The sequence below is a fragment of the Orcinus orca genome, chromosome 5, assembly GCF_937001465.1.
Source record: "Orcinus orca chromosome 5, mOrcOrc1.1, whole genome shotgun sequence".
Lineage (NCBI taxonomy): Eukaryota > Metazoa > Chordata > Mammalia > Artiodactyla > Delphinidae > Orcinus > Orcinus orca.
In genome coordinates, this window is record NC_064563.1 from 89192373 (window position 1) to 89212701 (window position 20329).

The 20329-nt window shown below is 38.1% G+C and overlaps 1 protein-coding gene across 1 annotated transcript in view; it reads right to left on the bottom strand.

Moving 5' to 3' along the window:
* The window catches only part of GRAMD1C (GRAM domain containing 1C), an 80822-nt gene extending 63494 nt beyond the window's left edge, over positions 1-17328 (bottom strand). Inside the window, exons 1-2 of the mRNA XM_033432132.2 lie at positions 17211-17328; positions 3581-3665 (exon numbers count right to left, since the gene is read on the bottom strand). Coding sequence (XP_033288023.1) covers positions 3581-3665; positions 17211-17237 — 112 coding nt within the window. The 5' untranslated portion in view covers positions 17238-17328. The remainder of the gene's footprint in view (positions 1-3580; positions 3666-17210) is intronic.
* Between the last annotated feature and the right edge of the window lie 3001 nt (positions 17329-20329).

Below are 20329 nucleotides of genomic sequence, written 5' to 3' on the forward strand. Positions count from 1 at the left end.
CTGGGAATCCTAGAAGAGAAGCCAGGAGAGCTAAGGTATGAGGAGTCACTTGGGGGGCTAAAGGCAGTGGCTATTTACCAGTCAGTGTTTCAGTATTTTAACTACTACTACTGTTACTCTGGTGAGCAGTAGCTGAATACGAGAGCTGTACCAATCCAGTCAAATTTACAGTAAAGGCATTGCTAAATGAGAAATACACAAATAAAATATATATGTAAATATATACAATACATAAATAAATATTTAAAAATATATAGACAAAAGATAGCCAGGTACAGAGGAGGGAAAACAGTTCTAGGCAAACTGAAGTAAAAAGGCCTGAAAACAAAAGGAAATGACATATCTAAAGAAGGCTGTCTTCAGAAGGCTAGAGACTGAAGGGACCTTGAAGAAGGATGAGGGATGAGAGGATATATAACATATATGAAAGGCCACGTAAGTCAGGCAGTCAAGCTTTATTCTAAGGTCATTGGAATACTATCCATGAAGGGTTTTAATCTGATCAGATTTGCATCTTAGAAAAACCACTATAGCTACAGTATTGAATAGATTGAAGGCACGTACGAATAGGGGAGAGACAAGTTAGAAGGTTACTGTGGTGTACACTAAATCTTTATTTCCAGATAATATTTATATTATATATATACACATATATATGTATATATATATATATATTTTTTAGTTGTCTTGGCAACTCAACCTCAACATGCCCAAAATTAAAATACTTGCCTTCCTCCAACATATGTCTTCCTTTGTACCACTTCTGTACCTTGTTAAAACTGTTCATATCACCCTGAATCATAGTGATTTGTTTATATGTGTTTGCTCTCCCACCACACTCCAAGTTCTTCAGAAACAGTATGGTGTGTGGCACATACTGAGTACTAATAAATATTTATTGAACTAGCCTATAAAGTATAGTATTGTGGATTTGAAATGACAATGAGTTGTTTTTTAAAATAAAAGTTTAAATTAAATTTAAGATTCTCTGTTTCAGAAGACAGTGATCCAATATGTGGTTAAATCGAAGAACTTAAAGCGATTTGTACAGAATGATACCAATTAGATATTTTAATTTGTATAGATATGTGTGTCATTGACATTATTTCCAGATAGTACAATTATAGGTGGTTTTAGATTTCTACTTTGTAAATACCTGTATTTTCCAAATTTTATACAATGAACAAGTTTATTATAGCAGTGAGTGAGGAAAAACACAAAAAATGTAAATTTTTAAAAGCAAATATACATACTGAAAGATATCTACAAAATATTAAGCAAAATTACATATAGGTAGTAGGATCACCAATGATTTTCAATTTTTTCTTTATACATTTCTGTATGGCTTTAATGCTTTATAGTGAATATATATCACTGTATTATCAGATTAATTTCTTTCAAGAAAGCAGTGATGAGTATAAAATATTTTATAAAGGTTTCCATCAAAAGTATTTGATTTCAAGTGACAAAACTGGCAAGACACATTTGCAACAACATGTGAAAAATATCTTTTTTTTTTTTTTTTCTGTATGTGGGCCTCTCACTGTTGTGGCCTCTCCCGTTGTGGAGCACAGGCTCCGGATGCGCAGGCTCAATGGCCATGACCGGGGCACGAATCCGTGTCCCCTGCATCGGCAGGCAGACTCTTAACCACTACGCCACCAGGGAAGCCCTAAAAATATCTAATTTTTTTTAATATCTAACAAGCTATTACAAGAAAAAGACAAATAACTGCTAGAAAAATGGGCAAAGTTTATGAAAAGAAAGGTTCACAGAAAAATACAAATGATTTATAGATGTTCAATCTCCCTCATAATTAAAGAAATGCATATTTAAATACAATTTCTATCTACCAAATTTTGCTAAAGCAAAGTTCCTGAGGTGTGCCACAACAGATACTTACATACACTGTTGATGAGAATGAATATTGGTGTAGCCTTTTTGGAGGATAACTTGGCAACAGTATAAACCTTTTAAATGCTCATTACCTTTTAGTCACAATTCCACTTCAAGGAATTTAACCTACAATACATGTGGCACATACGTGCCAAAACAAATGAACATGAAGGTTCAATGTAGCATTAGTGGTAATAGCAAAAGACAGGAAGCAATCAAAATGTCCATCAGGAGGGGATTTATTAAACAAATTATGGTACAAAATTCATTCAATTGACTGCTAGGCAGCCATTAAAAGAATGAAGTGGATCCATAAGTAGTGCTAATAGAGCTCTAAACAGGACTGAAAACAGTAAGCACAGTGTGCTCCCATTTAAGTTCTCTTAGGAATATATTCCTCTTGATATACATACAGAAAATTTCTGGAAATATACATAAGAAATTGCTAAAAGTGGTTATCACCCAGGAAGAAGGTCAGAGTGGTCTTGGGTGAAATGATCTTTCACTTTTTTACCATACACTCTATTATCGTGAGACTATATTACATTCCAATCTTTTTAAAAATTGTTTTGATTCATTTCTTTGATATTTAAAGAACTAAACCGAACTCTCTAGAAATTCAGTTACATTGAATTGAATATTAACCAACAGCACCAGAAATCTGAGAAATTCCCATGAATAAATGGTTTAAATGAAATATGTACTAAAACTAAAGCCAACTTCAGTATTTTGATGGTAAAGAATCTATATTATACTTAGAGCAAAAATAAAGCACTTTTGTAAGTTCTATGACTAAATTTTTCCTCTTAAGGCCTATTTCAAAAAAATTCTACCTGAAAGACTATATGAATAATGATAAAGCCCTAAAAGATTGTATAAAATTGCTCTATTATCTGCTAAGGAGCACTTTTTTCTGAGGAACAGTAATATATACTGAACATCAAATTTAAACTTTCCCTACAAAACCATATGAAACAAGCACTGGAAGAAACTGACAAATCATTTCCTCTTAGGTCTATTTTTTAGCGAGTATAATTGACCCTTGAATAACATGGGTTTGAACTGTGTGGGTGGACTTATATGCAAGTTTTTTTTAATAGTAAATATTACAGTACTACAAGATCTGTGGTTGGTTGACTCTATGGATGCAGAACCACAGACACAGAGGGACAGCAGATATGAAGGGCTGACTATAAGTTATACGTGGATTTTTGACTGCAGAGTCAGCGCTCCTAACTCCTTCAATGTTCAAGGGTCAATTGTACTTAATACCGCAGAAATCACGCCTCCCTGAATTACAACTTAGTTTTACATTGTCTAATTACAGATGATAAGATGCTGCTTATCTCAAAAAATAGTTTCTGGGGCCTCCCTGGTGGCGCAGTGGTTGAGAGTCCGCCTGCCGGTGCAGGGGACACGGGTTCGTGCCCCGGTCAGGGAGGATCCCACATGCCGCGGAGCGGCTGGGCCCGTGAGCCATGGCCGCTGAGCCTGCGCGTCCAGAGCCTGTGCTCCGCAACGGGAGAGGCCGCAACAGTGAGAGGCCCGTGTACCGCAAAAAAAAAAAAAAAAAAAATAGTTTCTATGTAGCATAAAGGCTTAAATTTTCTACAAATATTGTCACTCATCAGCTCTACTTTGATGTGGTAGTAAACGGGTTTTTTGTAACTTCCTGGTTTTTTACCTGCTATCAGCTTCTCTGTATCAGGTAGATGTGTGAACTGTCTTTTATACTCCTCATTCCTGTCTTTATAGGCAGAACTTGAAATCTGCAACAATAAAAAAATTAATTTTCTGTTTAATTATGATCATCATTAAATGAACTGAATTGTAGTATCTTAGAAAATAAAATTAAAATGGACTTTAAAATTATACACTTTTTATGCAATATTTTTGTTTGTCTTTATATGAAAAACCACATAAACATTTCAAAAAACACCAAAAGGAAGCAAAGGATGCTTCCAGGATGATGGAGTGAGGACTTTGGCAAATCCTCCCTGCAAAGTCAAATATACAGCTGGGGGAAAAAAAAAAAAACAACTGTCAAAAACAATCATCTCAAATGACTGGAAACTGACTAAAGGCATACAATAAATGGAGAAATATTTTCTCAGGAAAATCTACTGAACCTGTGTATGAGCATCAGAAGTCTGTGGCACTCTTTCCTGGGCCTGCTCGCATTACTCTTCCTCCCCCACAAGTTAAGTCAGTATAGTACTTCTACAAAGGTGGAACAGGCCATGAAAACTAGCAGCGCAGGACTTAGCTGATTCAGAGTGGAAAGCAGAAAACCTATCCCAGAAGTGAAAGGAAAAATTCTGAAGCTTTCCAAGTGTGTGGAGGTTGAAGTCCCAGTTAGGACAACAAACAAGCATACTGTCAGATCAGTAGGGGGTATAACAGAGAGATCTTAGAAGAGAGACAGCCACAGATGAACTTGATAAACTCTCCATGTACTCCTAAATAAACAGGGACTACACGCATGTGTAACAGAGATTGGAGAAATCCCAAACTATCCACACGTTCCAGGATGGAGATACAAGAAGTCTCAGTGGAACATTAAAACTGGGACAAACTTGAAAATGATCTGAATTTCGAATGCACTACCCAATCTACACACAGATCTGTCAGCAGCAGGGAAAAGGCTTACTGGCTCTGTCTTTGAGCACAATTTCTCACCAATGATTGGCTGATATAAGGGGTGACACCAGAAACCAGCCTTAAAAGTAAAACAACAACAATAATAATAAACTGAGCAAAGACATTTGCTTCCACATACCACAGGACAAACATATTTCACAGATTTACTCTAGGCAAGTTACTAAACAGAAATTAGCAATGACAAGCTTTAGCGGTAGAAAGGATGCAATCAGAATCCACAGCTGCTACAATATGTTATCTATATTATCCAATTTTCTTTTTTTGTAATTAATTTTATTTATTTATTTATGACCGTGTTGGGTCTTCGTTGCTGCGCGGGCTTTCTCTAGTTGCGGCGAGCAGGGGCTACTCTTCATTGCGGTGTGCGAGCTTCTCATTGCAGTGGCTTCTCTTGGTGTGGAGCATGGGCTCTAGGCGCGTGGGCTTCAGTAGTTGTGGCTCGCGGGCCCTAGAGCGCAGGCTCAGTAGTTGTGGCACACGGGCTTAGTTGCTCTGCGGCATGTGGGATCTTCCCAGACCAGGGGTTGAACCGTGTCCCCTGCATCGGCAGGTGATTCTTAACCACTGCACCACCAGGGAAGTCCCTATGTTGTCCAATTTTCAAAAAACTTATGAAACATGAAAAGAAATAGGAAAATGTGACTCATAATAAGAAAAGAGATAAGCAGGCAATAGAGTCTTTCATGGTTCCCAGATACTGCATCTAGCAAAGACATCAAAGCAGTTATTTAAAATATTTTCAAAGAACTAATGAGAAGAAAAAGAGGAAGAGGACTCAAATCAATAAAATGAGAAATGAAAAAGGAGAAGTTACAACGGACACCGCAGAAATACAAAGCATCCTAAGAGACTACTACAAGCAACTCTATGCCAATAAAATGGACAACCTGGAAGAAATGGACAAATTCTTAGAAACGTATAACCTTCCAAGACTGAACCCGGAAGAAACAGAAAATATGAACAGACCAATCACAAGTAATGAAATTGAAACTGTGATTTAAAATCTTCCAACAAACAAAAGCCCAGGACCAGATGGCTTCACAGGTGAGTTCTATCAAACATTTAGAGAAGAGCTAACACCCATCCTTCTCAAACTCTTCCAAAAAATTGCAGAGGAAGGAACACTCCCTAACTCATTCTACGAGGCCACAATCACCCTGATACCAAAACCAGACAAAGATACTACAAAAAAAGCAAATCACAGACCAATATCACTGATGAATAGAGATGCAAAAATACTCAACAAAATACTAGCAAACAGAATCCAACAACACATTAAAAGGATCATACACCATGATCAAGTGGGATTTATCCCAGGGATGCAAGGATTCTTCAATATACGTGAATCAATCAATGTGATACACCATATTAACAAATTGAAGAATAAAAACCATATGATCATCTCAATAGATGCAGAAAAAGCTTTTGACAAAATTCAACACCCATTTATGATAAAAACTCTTCAGAAAGTGGGCGTAGAGGGAACCTACCTCAACATAATGAAGACCATATATGACAAACCCACAGCAAACATCATTCTCAATGGTGAAAAACTGAAAGCATTTCCACTAAGATCAGAAGAAAACAAGGATGTCCACTCTTGCCACTATTATTCAACATAGTTTTGGAAGTCCTAGCCACGGCAGTCAGAGTGGTTAAGACTCGGCACTCTCCCTGCCAGGGCCCTGGGTTCCATCCCTGGTCGGGGAACAAAGATCCCACAAGCCACGCAGTGTGTCAAATATATATATATATATTTTTGTGTGTGTGTGAAGCATATATATATATATATATATACACACATTTTAAAGTATCCGTCCTTGAAGGTCCCAACTTCTTCTTTGTCTAAAAAAATTTTCAAAATATAACAATCTTCTCATTCTAAGTAATTCCAACACTTTTGGTGCATATTTATACATGTCAATACAGTAAAATTCAATAAATTAGCATCTTGCAGTCCAAAACTCCTAATGGCTGGCAGCAGCTAGTCAAAAATGATCTGGAGAGTCTCACTTATTAGGAGCTATGGCACACTCCATAACCTCATAAGCAGATTTTTAAGGCAGTTTTGATAGCAGACTGGAATAAGAGAAAGTGTAAAAGTTAACAGTAAATTAACTTGGTCCATTAGTCATAAAAGACTACATTGTACTGTAGTAATCAGCAACTCCCAAATCTCAGTGCTTACAAGAACAATGGTTTATTTCCCATTTAAACACAAATGAACAGTTGTGGGTTGGCAAAAGGCTTAGCTCCACACTGTCCTAACAGAGGGACATACGCTAATAAAGGCTCCACCACCCAGGGACAGGAAGATGGCAAAGAGTATACTAACTCTAACGGCTGCCCCCTAGAAATGACACACATCATTTTGTTCACATTTCATTGACCAAAAAAATAGTCACATGGCTACACTTAATTCAGGCACATGGAAAAACAAATATGTATCATGGGCCCAGAAGGAAAAGAAACAAAAATCCTGATGAACAGAATGAATGATTATTTAAGATTACTGAATGGGCTAAATCAAGAATTACCGTACTACTAGAGAGGCAATGAATCTCTTCAGAGAGCCCATTTCTACCCATTCAATGCAGAAGAAAATAGTCATTTAGAGTTCCATGCCAACAAGGCACTCAACTTTTAAAATGGAAATATAATTCACATACCATAAAATTCACCCTTTTACAATATACAGTTCAGTGTGTTTTGGTATAGTCACAAAGCTGTACCACTATCACCATTATCTAATTCCAAAAACTTTTATCATTCCCAAAAGAAACCCTATACCAATTAGCAGTCATTCCCCACTTGCCCCTCCACCCAGCCCCTATCAACCACTAATTTACTTTCTGTCTCTATAGATTTGCTTATTCTGGGAATTTCATATAAACGGAACCATGTGATATTGTGGTCTTTGTGTCTGTCTTCTATCACTTAGCATAATGTATTCAAGGTTCGTCCATATTGTAGCATGAAACATTACAACATTTCAGCTTATGGATATTATTCCACTTTGTGAATATATTATACCACATTTTATCTATGTATTCATCAGTTGATGGACATTAGTGTTGTTTCCATTTTTTAGCTATTATGAATACTGCCACTATGAACATGGATGTACAAGTTTTTGTGTGAATGTTTCAGTTCTCTTGGGTATATACCCAAGAGTTGAATTGCTGGCTTACATGGTAACTCTATGTTTAACATTTTGAGGAACTGCCAAACTATTTTCCAAATTGGCTGCACCATTTTACATTCCCACAAGCAATGCATGAGGGTTCCTATTTCTCCACATACTCGCCAACACCTAATGTCTGTCTTTTTCATTACAGTCATCCTAGAGGGTGTGAAACGGTATCCGATTGTAGTTTTGTTTTGTTTTTTGTTTTTTTTTTTTTTGCTGTACGTGGGCCTCTCACTGTTGTGGCCTCTCCCATTGCGGAGCACAGGCTCCGGACAGGCAGGCTCAGCGGCCATGGCTCACGGGCCCAGCCGCTCCGTGGCATGTGGGATCTTCCTGGACCGGGGCACAAACCCGTGTCCCCTGCATCGGCAGGCGAACTCTCAACCACTGCGCCACCAGGGCAGCCCCGATTGTAGTTTTGATTTATGTTTAGATAATGATTGATGTTGAACATCTTTTCCTGTGCTTATTCACCATTTGCATATCTTTGGAGAAATGTCTATTCACATTTTAATTGGGTTATTTGTGTTTTTATTATTCAGCTATGAGTTCTTTATATATTCCAGTATAAGTCCCTTATCAGATATTTGATCTGCAAATATATTCTCAAATTCTGTGAGTTGTTTTTTCATTTTCTTAATGGACTCCTTGAATCACAAAAGTTTATAACTTTGATGAAGTCTAACTTATCTATTTTTTTTTTTTTGCCCCTTGAGCTTTGTATCTTATCTAAGAAATTATTGCCTAATCCAAAGGGCATGAAGATTTACACCTATGTTTTCTTCTTAAAGTTTTACAACTTTAATTCTTACATTTAGGTCTATGATCCATTTTGAATTAATTTTGTATTCAGTATGAAATAGGGGGCCCAAATTCATTCCTTTGTATGTGGATATCTAATTGTCCCAGAACGATCTGTTGAAAAGACTATTTCCCTCAATGAATTGTTTTGGCACCCTTGTCAAAAATCAACTGACCATAAATGTGAGAGTTTATTTCTAGACTCTATTCTATTCTATTAATCTATGTGTCTAGCCTTATATCAGGGCCACGTTGTCTTGATTACTGTAGCTTTGTAGTAAGTTTTGAAATTAGGATGTTTATATTTTCCAACTTCACTCTTTTTCAAGATTGTCTTGGATATTCTTGGCCCTTGCATTTCCAATTGAACTTTGATTCAGCTTGTAAATTTCCACACCCCCCAAAAAGAAAAAAATCAGTTGGGATCTTGATAGGGATGGCACTGAATTTGTAGATCAATTTAGGGAGTACTGCCATCTCAACAATGTTAAATCTTCCAACCCATGAACAAAAAATATCCTTTTATTTATTTATAGAATTTAAAATTTCTTTCATGAGACTTCATAGTTTCAATGTTCCTGTCTTACACTTCTTTTGTTAAATTTATTCCTAAGTATTTTATTCTTTTGATGCTATTGTAAATGGAATTCTTTTTTAAATTTCATTTTCAAGTCGTTCACTGCAATCTATAGATTTTCAATTAATTTTGGTTTTAGGGTAACACTAGCCTCAGTGAATGAGTTAGGAAGTGTTCCTTTTTTGTTGTTTTGTTTTTAAGGGAAGGGATTTTGAAGGATTTGTGTTAATTCTCCTTTAAACAATGTGGTAGAATCTGCAAGTGAAACCATCTGGTACTGAGCTTCACTCTGTGAAGTTTTCTTGCTTTGGTTTGGTTTGGTTTGGTTTTCTTAGTAATTCAATCTCTTTCCTTGTTATAGGTCTTTTGAGATTTTCTATTTCTTCTTGAGTGAGTTTCAGTAGTTAGTGTTTTTCTAGGAATTTGTCTAGTTCATCTACGTTCTCTCAGGTGTTATTTCAAATGTATAAGGTTAGCAAAACTTTAAAGACTGATAATATCAAGTGTATTGGAACAAAAACCAAGATAGACTATATGTTCAGCCATATCTCAACAAATTAAGAGAAGTGAAACCATACAGAGTGTGTTTTCTTACCATAATGAAATCAATCTAGAAATCAGTAGCAGGAAGATAGCACAAAAATCCCCAAACACTTGGACACTAAACAATGCACATCTAAATAATCCATGGGCCAAAGAGGAAGTCTTAGGGGAAATAAAAAATATACTGAACTGAATGAAAATAAAAACACAATATATCAACATTTGTGGGACACAACTGAAGCTGAGAAACAAATTTATAGCACTAAATGCACACATTAGGAAAGGGGGAAAGTCTAATAATCTCAGTGTCCAACTCAAAAACTTAGAAGAGGGAGAGGAAAATAAACCCAACATGAGCAAAAAAAGTATATAATAAAGTTAAGAGAAATCAATGAAACAGAAAAACAAAAACAATAGAGTACTGATGAAAAAAGAGATGATTCTTTTAAAATAATCAATGAAACTGGCAAACCTCTAGCAAGACTGACAAAGGAAAAAAAATCTTGAGCAAGAAGATATGAATTACCAATATGAGGAATAAAACAAGGTATACAGCACTACAGACTCCAAAGACATCAAAAGGAAATAAGGCAATACTATAAACAGCTCTACACATATAAATATGACAACTTAGATGAATAGACACAAACTATCACAACTCACTCAATATGAAATAATTTGAATAGATTTACAACCATTAATTTAATTGAATTTATAATTTAAAATCTCCCAAGGAAGAAATCTCCAGGCCCAGATGGCTTCCGTGGAGAATTTTATAAAACTTAAAAAAAATTAACTCTAAGTCTACACAGCCTCTTCTAAAAACCAGAAGAGGAGGGAGCACTTCCCTACTCATTATATTAAGGTAGTATTACCCTGATACCAAAACAAGATAAAGACAGTAAAAAAAAAAAAAAGAAAATTAAAGAACAATATCCCTCATAAATATAGATGCAAAATCCTCAACAATATACTAGCAACTGCAATAAAGCAATATATGAAAATTATACAACATGACTCCAGGTGGAGTTTATTCCAGGAATCCAAGGCAGGTTCAACATTCACAAATTGACCAACGTAATCCACCATAGTAACATGTTGAAAAAGAAAAATCACATTACCACATCATTTGAAACAGAAATAAAATTTTACAAAAGTCAATGTCCATTTGTGATTTTATTAATTAACTAGTTTGTTTGTTTACGGCTGCGTTGGGTCTTTGTTGCTGCACGCGGGCTGAAACCTGAAGCATATCCAGGATATACAACCAGGTGAAGACAGGGCAAAAAGAATATGAAACTCCTACCTTTAAAACCTATCCTATAATCATTACACGCTACAGGTCAAACATTGTTAAACCTCCTTTTAGGTACAGGAACTAATTCTTTAAATCAAAATTATGTAAAGTGGCTGGTTTCTCAGTAACATTGAGAAATACAGTTTCTGTATGATATTAGTCTCTTGCCAATATAAGGCACAACAATGTAAGTGGAATCCATTTCTGTGGTGTAGTTTTCTCCCAGGGAAACTGAAGCAGATAATTCTACTCCATCACTGCATCACAATGCAGTGGCCACAACACTGCATTCTAGTGGCCAAAAGAGAGCATAATCAGAAATGTCTTTCGGACTCTGGATTAAAACTTAAAATATCTAAAGTCTAGAAGTTAATAAGAAAATATTATAAATAAGAATTGCTATAGACAAAGAAATCTTGCATTTAAGATTAAAATGAAGATATAAGAAAGAAAATATAGTCAGTCACCACTATAGTGGTCCAGTCACCACTCCAGTTATGTAAATTTGGCCCCTGTTTTGTAGCTGACACTATATCATTCTCATCCACAACTGGACTAAGATTTTCCTCTAACTCTTCCTGTAACTCAGCAGCAAAGCTTGAATCCCTTTCATTTATTACCTGGAAACAAGTATCAAACAATTAAACTACTTACTGAGAAATGCCCCATTTTAAAAAGAAAACAGTTAATGTTCAAAATACTCAAATTAATATAAAAAGGACAATATTTAAGCTTTTAGAAAAGAGTAATTAATATGTTTTTGCTTCTATAGTTCATATGTTTATACATGCAACATATATTTTCCAACTACTACTATTTATTAGGTAGTTTAGTTGGCACTAGAGTGAACCAGGAGTTCATAGTCAGCTAGAGGAACAATTAAACAGAAAAAAAAAAAAAAGTAACGGGAGTTAACCATTCTCTCTTTGGAGAATAATTTGCAATGCCTAGTAGGGTCTAAGATGGGTATACATGTACTACGACCCAGCAATTTAATGTACATGAAGTTAACAATGTTTGTAATACTAAGAAAGTGGAAACAACCTTACTGTCCATTGGTAGGGAAACTGGTAAATTAACTCTGATTTATACAAACATGAAGAAATAAAATAAATGAATCAGATGTCTCAACCAGGCACTGGCCTCAACCTATAGAGTGCTTAGGGGAAAGGTTATACCCTATACAAGATACTGGTCCATGGGGTGGTCACTCACGAAAAAGCAGTCACTATGGAGTTTAAAAAAAAGGGGCGGGGACGGAGCGGCATCCATCATAAGACCACAAAGCTCAGCAGGACTCTTAAACACTGCTGTCGCTACTGCAGTCACCACCTATGCCTCTTTTAACAAAAATGCTGATCCTCAGGGTTACAGGGAAAAGCTCCCACAGCACCCATGTGGCACAGTAAAGGGGTAATTCAAACACAACTTCAGCTTGAGTTTCCTAAACTCCAGAAGTAACCACTGCCATGGGGGAAGCCCCTAACCCTGGTGATACTGATTTGAGGTTCTCTGGAGGAAGAAATTTACAAATATGAAAGGATAGAGGACCCCCTCGACAGGAAGTACATTCACTAACCATCAAAGAGAGAGAGAAAAAAAGAAACAAACAGGGCTGGATACAGGGAGAAGAAACCAACCAAAAACAAAACAAAACAAAAATTGAAACAGAGGTCCACAATTTGACACAGTTGGAAATCCAAAACGTATTAAAATAATTTATACAACAAAAGGTAAAGATTGGCTTTCATACCTCTACAGCATAGGGTTTTTAAAAAATATATAACCATTCTTTTTATTGAAGTATAGTTAATTTACAATGTTGTGTCAGTTTCAGGTGTACAGCAAAGTGATTCAGTTCTAAATATATATTCTTTTTCAGATTCTTTTCCATTATAGGTTATTACAAGATATTCAACATCAGTAGGTCCTTGTTGTTTATCTGTTTTATATATAGTAGTGTGCATATGTTAATCCCAACCTCCTAATTTACCTCTCCCCCCACACCATCCCCTCTGGTAACCATAAGGTTGTTTTCTATGTCCGTGAGTCTCTTTCTGTTTTGTAAATAAGTTCATTTATATCATTTTTTTTAAGATTCTACATATAAGTGTCATCGTATGATTTTTGTCCTTGACTTACTTCACTTAATATGATAATTTCTAGATCCATCCATGTTACTGCAAATGGCATTATTTCATTCTTTTTTATGGCTGAGTAATATTCCATTGTATATATATATATGTACCACATCTCCTTTACCCATTCATCTGTCGATGGACACTTAGATTGCTTCCATGTCTTGGCTATTGTAAATAGTGCTGCTATGAACATTGGGGTACATGTATCTTTTCTCTAGATATATGCACAGGGGTGGGATTTATAGCATAGGTTTTGAATGAACTTCAACATTTGCTGAAATGCATTGAATGGCAAATCTTCATGGCTCTAATCAATACTGGGCTCAAACTACAGTTATACCTAAAGAACTAAAGAACTAAATTTAAACAAGTTACCCTCTATAATCTTAGAGGAATTACTCAACATAAAATAGACAACAAATAGGTATGTCTCACCTTAACTACCAGAACTACTATCTTGCCTAAATTCTCCCTGGTCATAGAACACATTGCCCTAAAATATCCTGTAGTGGCAAAGGATGCTCTGACCCAATGAGTAATAAATTTATATCAAGTCTTTGGGGCTTACAAAATGCTTTTATAAAAGTCGGACCCTATGGACCACCCCTCAACCCCTAGTTAAAATAGCTAACATAGCTCAATGTAAAATAAAACAGGGCCTTCAAAGATTGAGATTTATTATATAAGACCTAATTAGTGAAAGAGTGATTATCCCTATTGCTTCTCCATTTAACAGCCCAATGTGGCCTGGTAAAGATGGAAAAATGAATACTGCCTCACAGTTGATTACTGTATCCCTGATGCTATGGTCCTACCCGTGAAGGCCCCTCTACCCAATACTACTAAAATTACTGACACCATCCAGTCAGAAACTGGTAAGTATTTGGATAATTTTGACAAACATGTTCTGTTCAGTGACCTCTCAGTCACAGTTTGCCTTCCCCTCCAGAGGGACATGATATACCTTTACCTGGCTACCCATATGGCATCTCAAAAGCCTTGCCACCACATACAACCTTTATAGGTAACTGTATCCAATTCTCTCCAGGAGCACAGGTATGATGTTACATTGATTACATCCTCCTCTGAGGACATTCTTTTGACACACCCATTCAGGACGTACAAATACTCATGAAAAGAGGATGGGTCACTGCCCCACACATACTGTAAGGCCTGCTACCTTGTTTACATTCATGAAAACTATTTGGTAAACCAAGGGCCACTCCACCCCTTACAATGTCAAGGGGCAACATTAAAACAAGTCCAACAAGGAACAATATATATTCAATATCCTGTGATAAACCATAATGGAAAAGAATATGAAAAAGAATGTATATATCACTTTGCTGTACAGCAGAAATCAACACAACTTTTTTAACTCAGCTATACTTGAATAAAATAAATTAGAAAAAACAAAGTCCAACATCTTTTAGGTCCTTTTGGATACTGGAGGTTATATATTACTCATTTACAAATTTTACTTAAGCCTGTTTATGCTGTTACTTGCAGGTCAATCCACCCTTAATAGGTGGATTCCCAAAAAAGATTCTAAAATTTGTCAAAATTATAATATAACAGACACTCCCAACAGTGCTACTTCCTCCCCCATCCCCCCTCACACGAAAAACCCCACACACAAACACAGCCTCTTTTCATGACTCCTGGAGTCTCTGGACCACCCACAGTGTCCATAAGTTGTCCACTGGCTTCTGATGCAAGAAACTCTCTCCTCACCTCCACACAATATGCCATTTAAACAGCAATGACTGCCAGCACACTGGACCCTCCTAGAAGTAGAGGCTCTCACAAGCCCTGAGCCTGTGACCCTCCATAACCCAGTTGCCCAGTATGCCTTGGGTCCTGGAAGCAACACCTTGCAAGCTCAGCATAGCCACCAAGGTCTCCTTGCTGCAGGATAGAAACAAATCTGGGCCCTCTGGCATATCCCACCTACAGGCAGGCATGGCCCTCCCCTGTTCTCATTCAGATGTCATGGTGCTAGAAGAGGTCACCCCTCTCCTGAACCCCTTGAATACCTGCAGACCAGTTTGGATTCAACTGAGTGAAAGCAATAGGAGTTCAACACTTCTAACTCCCATCTTAAGTGTGATGGACAAACTTGCTGTTCAGTGGACAGCATCATGACCCCTACACATGCTGGAGCTCACTGGAGACCTACTGCTTTTCATCCCTTAACCAGGATGTCCCTGATGAAGGAAAGGACCCAGAGGTCAGCACAACTGGCTGAACTTCCCACAGTTTTCTTAACACTGAATGCTCTGGCCAACAATCGGCTCCATCTGCACATTTTCACAGACTCTTGGGCCATTGCCTAGGAGTTGTACCATTTGGAGTAAAGAACTCTGGAACTCTTTTGCTTTCAGATACTCAAAATATAAAACATGGTCCACGTGTCTATACATACACTAAAGCCACAATAAAAGGCCTCACCAAGACACTCCTTATCCCCATTAAGAGTTCCAGACATTACTAACAGCGACCAAGGTACTCATTTTATTTCTCAAAATACACATCATCGGGCTCTTGAACAAGGCATTCCATGGAACTTACGTTTTCCTTACTGACTTCAGGCTGCAGCCCTCATACCACAGCCATGATGGCTTAAACAAGTTCAAAATTAAACTCAATGAAAAATGGTACATTTCAGTCATCAGTCAGACACCAACGGTGAATTGTAATCAGTCTCATTCAATTTTTTTAAGTTTGCCTGCTGACAGCTTTCAGGCCTCACCCCCTCCTTCTTCCTCTCTGTCCCTCAAATGGGCAAGTTGGTTAAAAAAAAAAAAAAAAGCCTGGGTGCTCTTTCCTTTGGTGTGGGTGGGAGAGTCAAACCAGGCAAGACCCTGTAGGCACACAGGAACCCCTGACCCCACCCCCTAACCACAATAAAAGCCCAGAACCAGCCTCCTTCCCTTGCCCTTTCAAATCATTTTGGATCTTCTTGAGGAGACTGCCCTGCTCTTCCCTCTTCACTATGTACATATATAAGTAATAAATAAAAGTAATAAATAAATAAAATAAATACCTTTAAATAAAAGTAATAAACCTCTTCACGGTGTGTGTGTGGCACCGTCAGTTTCTCTCTCCAAATCAAATGTTGGGTAGGAGTCCATTCTGGCTTTACAGAGTGGCCACAGCACCATCCTAGCTCTCTAAGGTATTAGCTACGCGGTCACTTGCAGTCGCTCAACCTCTCTAAATCTGTTTTCTCCACTCCACAGTCTGGGTAACAGTGCTCTCTAGTCTAGACAATAAGCTCATTGAGGGCAGGGATCACGTCTGTGTTGCTCCCCATTTACCCCAAACACGCAGTGCCAGGGACGTAGCTGAATGAGTGACTGCTTCGGTCCATAAATATCTACCTGGCCTATTTCGTAGTAATGTTTTGAGAATCAACTGACATAGCACATTCATTTATTTGTTCATCCAACAATTATTTGAGTGCCTCTGCCGTTTTATAAACTATAAAATGCTCTCGATTAAAAGGGACTGCACTGACTGCAACTCTAAAAGTAAAATACACACACACAACCAAGGTGAAAGCAATGAGGATAGTGTTCAGAAATGCAGGTACTCCTGCAACAATAGTGGGCTTTCACCCTAGAGATTAATCAGCAAGTTCTTCCATTAATCAAATAAGGTAGTAAACAAATAAAACTAGCTGAAACCAAAAACGTAGTTGACTGCACAGTGATTTAAACTATCTATAGTTCTCAGCCCTTTTATCAAGAGCTGAAAGTTAAGGGAATGGCGTGAGACTGGATCGACGTGATCCCAGGTCGGAATCACGACAGTGGGGCCTTAGGCTGGGGCGTCCGGACTAGGACATCTCGGGACCAAATGCCAGCGTTCCACGACCACAAACAAGCAGATCTTCCCACCACCGCGCAGACGGAAAGGCTCCCAGGAAGCACAGGACACCGTTTCCTCGGTAACAACTTGCCAAATTACTCTAAAGAGCACCAAGAAAAGGAAAAAGACGAAATAATTTTCATAATCTGAGAGGGTTCAAACTACCTTCGTGAAGAAAACTGCCGGGTACATCCCCCGCTTGGGAACTCATCCCAGCGCGCTGCCGCTTACCTGGCGGACCATCAGAGCGCCTTCCATCGCGGATCCCTCCGCCGCCGACGTACCGCGCACGCGCGCCCCACCGCGGGGAGTGGGCTGCAGGCGCGTTCCCCGCGGCCCCGCGGCGAGCGCTCCGGGCTCTTGGACCTGCGCGTCTCTCCCGCCTCTCGGCCCTGCGCGTCCCTCCCGCCCGCCCTCCGAGGGCCACCTTCGGTCCCGTCGGCGCGTCTTGCGCCCTCTGGCAGCCATTCACGACTCGCCCCCTCCACACACACCCCCACCCCAGTATGTAATGTTAACTTGTTAGCCGGCAGGCCTATCTTTGCTAGGAATCAGGATGAGTCCCTGTCCTTACCTACCTCCCAACCTCAAACTCATGTGCCTACCGTGAAGTGGCTTCTAGGCAAAAAGCCTCCACTCTGTTTCTCATTTATACGTACACTGCTCCAATGTGCAGAAAAAGTGAATTGCATGGCAAGGGCTGTTCCTTCAAATAAGCAATGGACTTGAGGATATGGGGAGGGGGAAGGGTAAGCTGTGACAAAGCGAGAGAGTGGCATGGACATATATACACTACCAAACGTAAAATAGATAGCTAGTGGGAAGCAGCCGCATAGCACAGGGAGATCAGCTCGGTGCTTTCTGACCACCTAGAGGGGTGGGATAGGGAGGCTCGGAGGGAGGGAGATGCAAGAGGGAAGAGATATGGGAACATATGTATATGTATAACTGATTCACTTTGTTATAAAGCAGAAACTAACACACCATTGTAAAGCAATTATACTCCAATAAAGATGTAAAAAATAAAAAAAAATTTTAAAAATAAGCAATTGAAGTTATTGATAAAAAGCTATTGAATGTTGTTGCAGATGCTAGTTCCAAAACAGCTATAAAAGACATTTCTAGAACAATTGAGGAATATTGAATATGAAACGTTTATTAGAGCTAGTGTTACAAAATAATGAATGACAGATAAATTTATTGATATTCGTTTATGGTTAATTAATACTTTTGGTTATGTTGGAGAATGTCTTTATTATTAGAAAATTCATGCTCGAGTATTTAGGAGTGAAGTGTCATGATGTCTGCAACTTGATTTCAAATGCTTCAACAAAGATAGATGCCAGAGAATGGATGTGTCCTCCCAAATTCATAGATTGATGCGTAGTCTGCTTCCACCGTGTGAGGACGCAGTGAAGAAGACTGCCTTCTGTGAACAGGACGCCGGCTCCCACCAGACACCGAATCTGCTGTTGTCTTGAGCTTGGGCTCCCCAGACTCCACAACCCTGAGAAATAAATCTTTGTTGTTTAAGCCACACAGTCTGTGGTGTTTTTGTTTTGGCAGTCTGAGTGGACTAAGACAATACATAGAGAGCAAAATAGCAAAATGTTAACAATTATTGCATCTTTGTGGCAGGTATACCAGTGTTCAGTGATTCTTTCTATTTCTGTATGTTTGAAAATAATCATGTAAAGTTGAGGAGGAGGAAAGAGTCAAATCCAGTTCCACAGAAAGTCAGATATTGAGTGTATTTTTAAAATATATAATACATGCTAAAGGACAAATTACCTAATAAGATAATCAAGAAAGGATAGGTTCTTGTCCTAGTCCTGCAAAACTTTGCATAAGCTGTGTTTTCCTTCAATGTTGTGTACAAGAATAGGCTGAAGAAAAAATGACTGTCTATTCTTTGAACCAGAAGCCACACACTTATTTGGATTGAAAGAGTTTAATAATGCCAGTATTTTTTTTTTTTTTTTTGCGGTATACGCGGGCCTCTCACTGCTGTGGCCTCTCCCTGCTGTGGCCTCTCCCGTTGCGGAGCATAGGCTTCGGATGCGCAGGCTCAGCGGCCATGGCTCACGGGCCCAGCCACTCCACGGCATGTGGGATCTTCCCGGACCGGGGCACGAACCCGTGTCCCCTGCATCGGCAGGCAGACTCTCAACCACTGCACCACCAGGGAAGCCCAGTTTAAACTATTTGTAAAGGCTGAAAATCATCTGCTAAAGGAAGATCCTGTGGTTGGGCTGAGCAAATCACTGTTCAGGTTTTAGACCCAATTTAAAGTGAATGGCATTGGTTTTAAAAATCTGATTTTTAAGAAAAAGAAGAGGAGAATAGCAGTGAATATCAAATTTCTGCAAGGGTAAAAATTATGTTGTAAACAATAGAATATATCATAAGAGAAAAATTAATAATGTCCATTAAAATATAAAATTCCAAAGGTTAAAAAAAATAACACATTTTTAAAAGACAAAGACTTGGTATCTTTAAATGCATAGAGAATTTATTAAACATTAAGACACAATAACATGGATGAATCTCAAGAACATAATGTTGAGTTAAAGAGGTGAGTCAGAAAAATGCAGTAAGATTCAGTTTATAACATTTCAAAACATGTAAAACCAAACAGTACGCTCCAAATACAGTTAAAGGACACACATATAACAAAACTCTAGAGAAGAAAAAAACCCAATAAGCACAATTTCCCTTTGAGAGGGAAAGAAAGGCATTAGATTCAGGGAGGTGCATAGGGAACTTCAAACTGGACAGGGGTATAAAGTTGTTGTATAGTCATTCTGGATACCTTACATATATAGATATATAATATATATATTCTTATCATATAATTATTCTATCTACTCAATATTCAATAAAAGTAATTTTAAAAAATAAGACCCTTCATAGATAAAATGAAAAAAAGATATGATTAGACGATCCCATTGGCTAGGCAGAACAAATGGCTGGCCGTGAAGTAAAAATTGTCTGGGTTCAAATTTTGGCTCCACCATACATTGGCAGCTCATCTAATCTCTTGTTACCTGTGTCCTCATTTGATACATAGAGATAGCAACAGTATGGTATTAGTCAGATACCATAACAAAATACCTCAGACTGGGTGTCTTTAAACAACAGAAATGTATTTTTTCACAGTTCTGGAGGCTAGAAGTCCAAGACCAAGGTTCCACCTAGTTTGGTTTCTACTAAGGACTCTCTTCCTGGCTTGCAAATGCCAGCTTCTTGCCATGTCCTCACATGGTGTGCTCTCTGGTGTCTCTTCTTACTAGGGCACTAATCCTGTTGGATCAGGACCCCAACCTTATGACCTCATTTAACCTTAATTA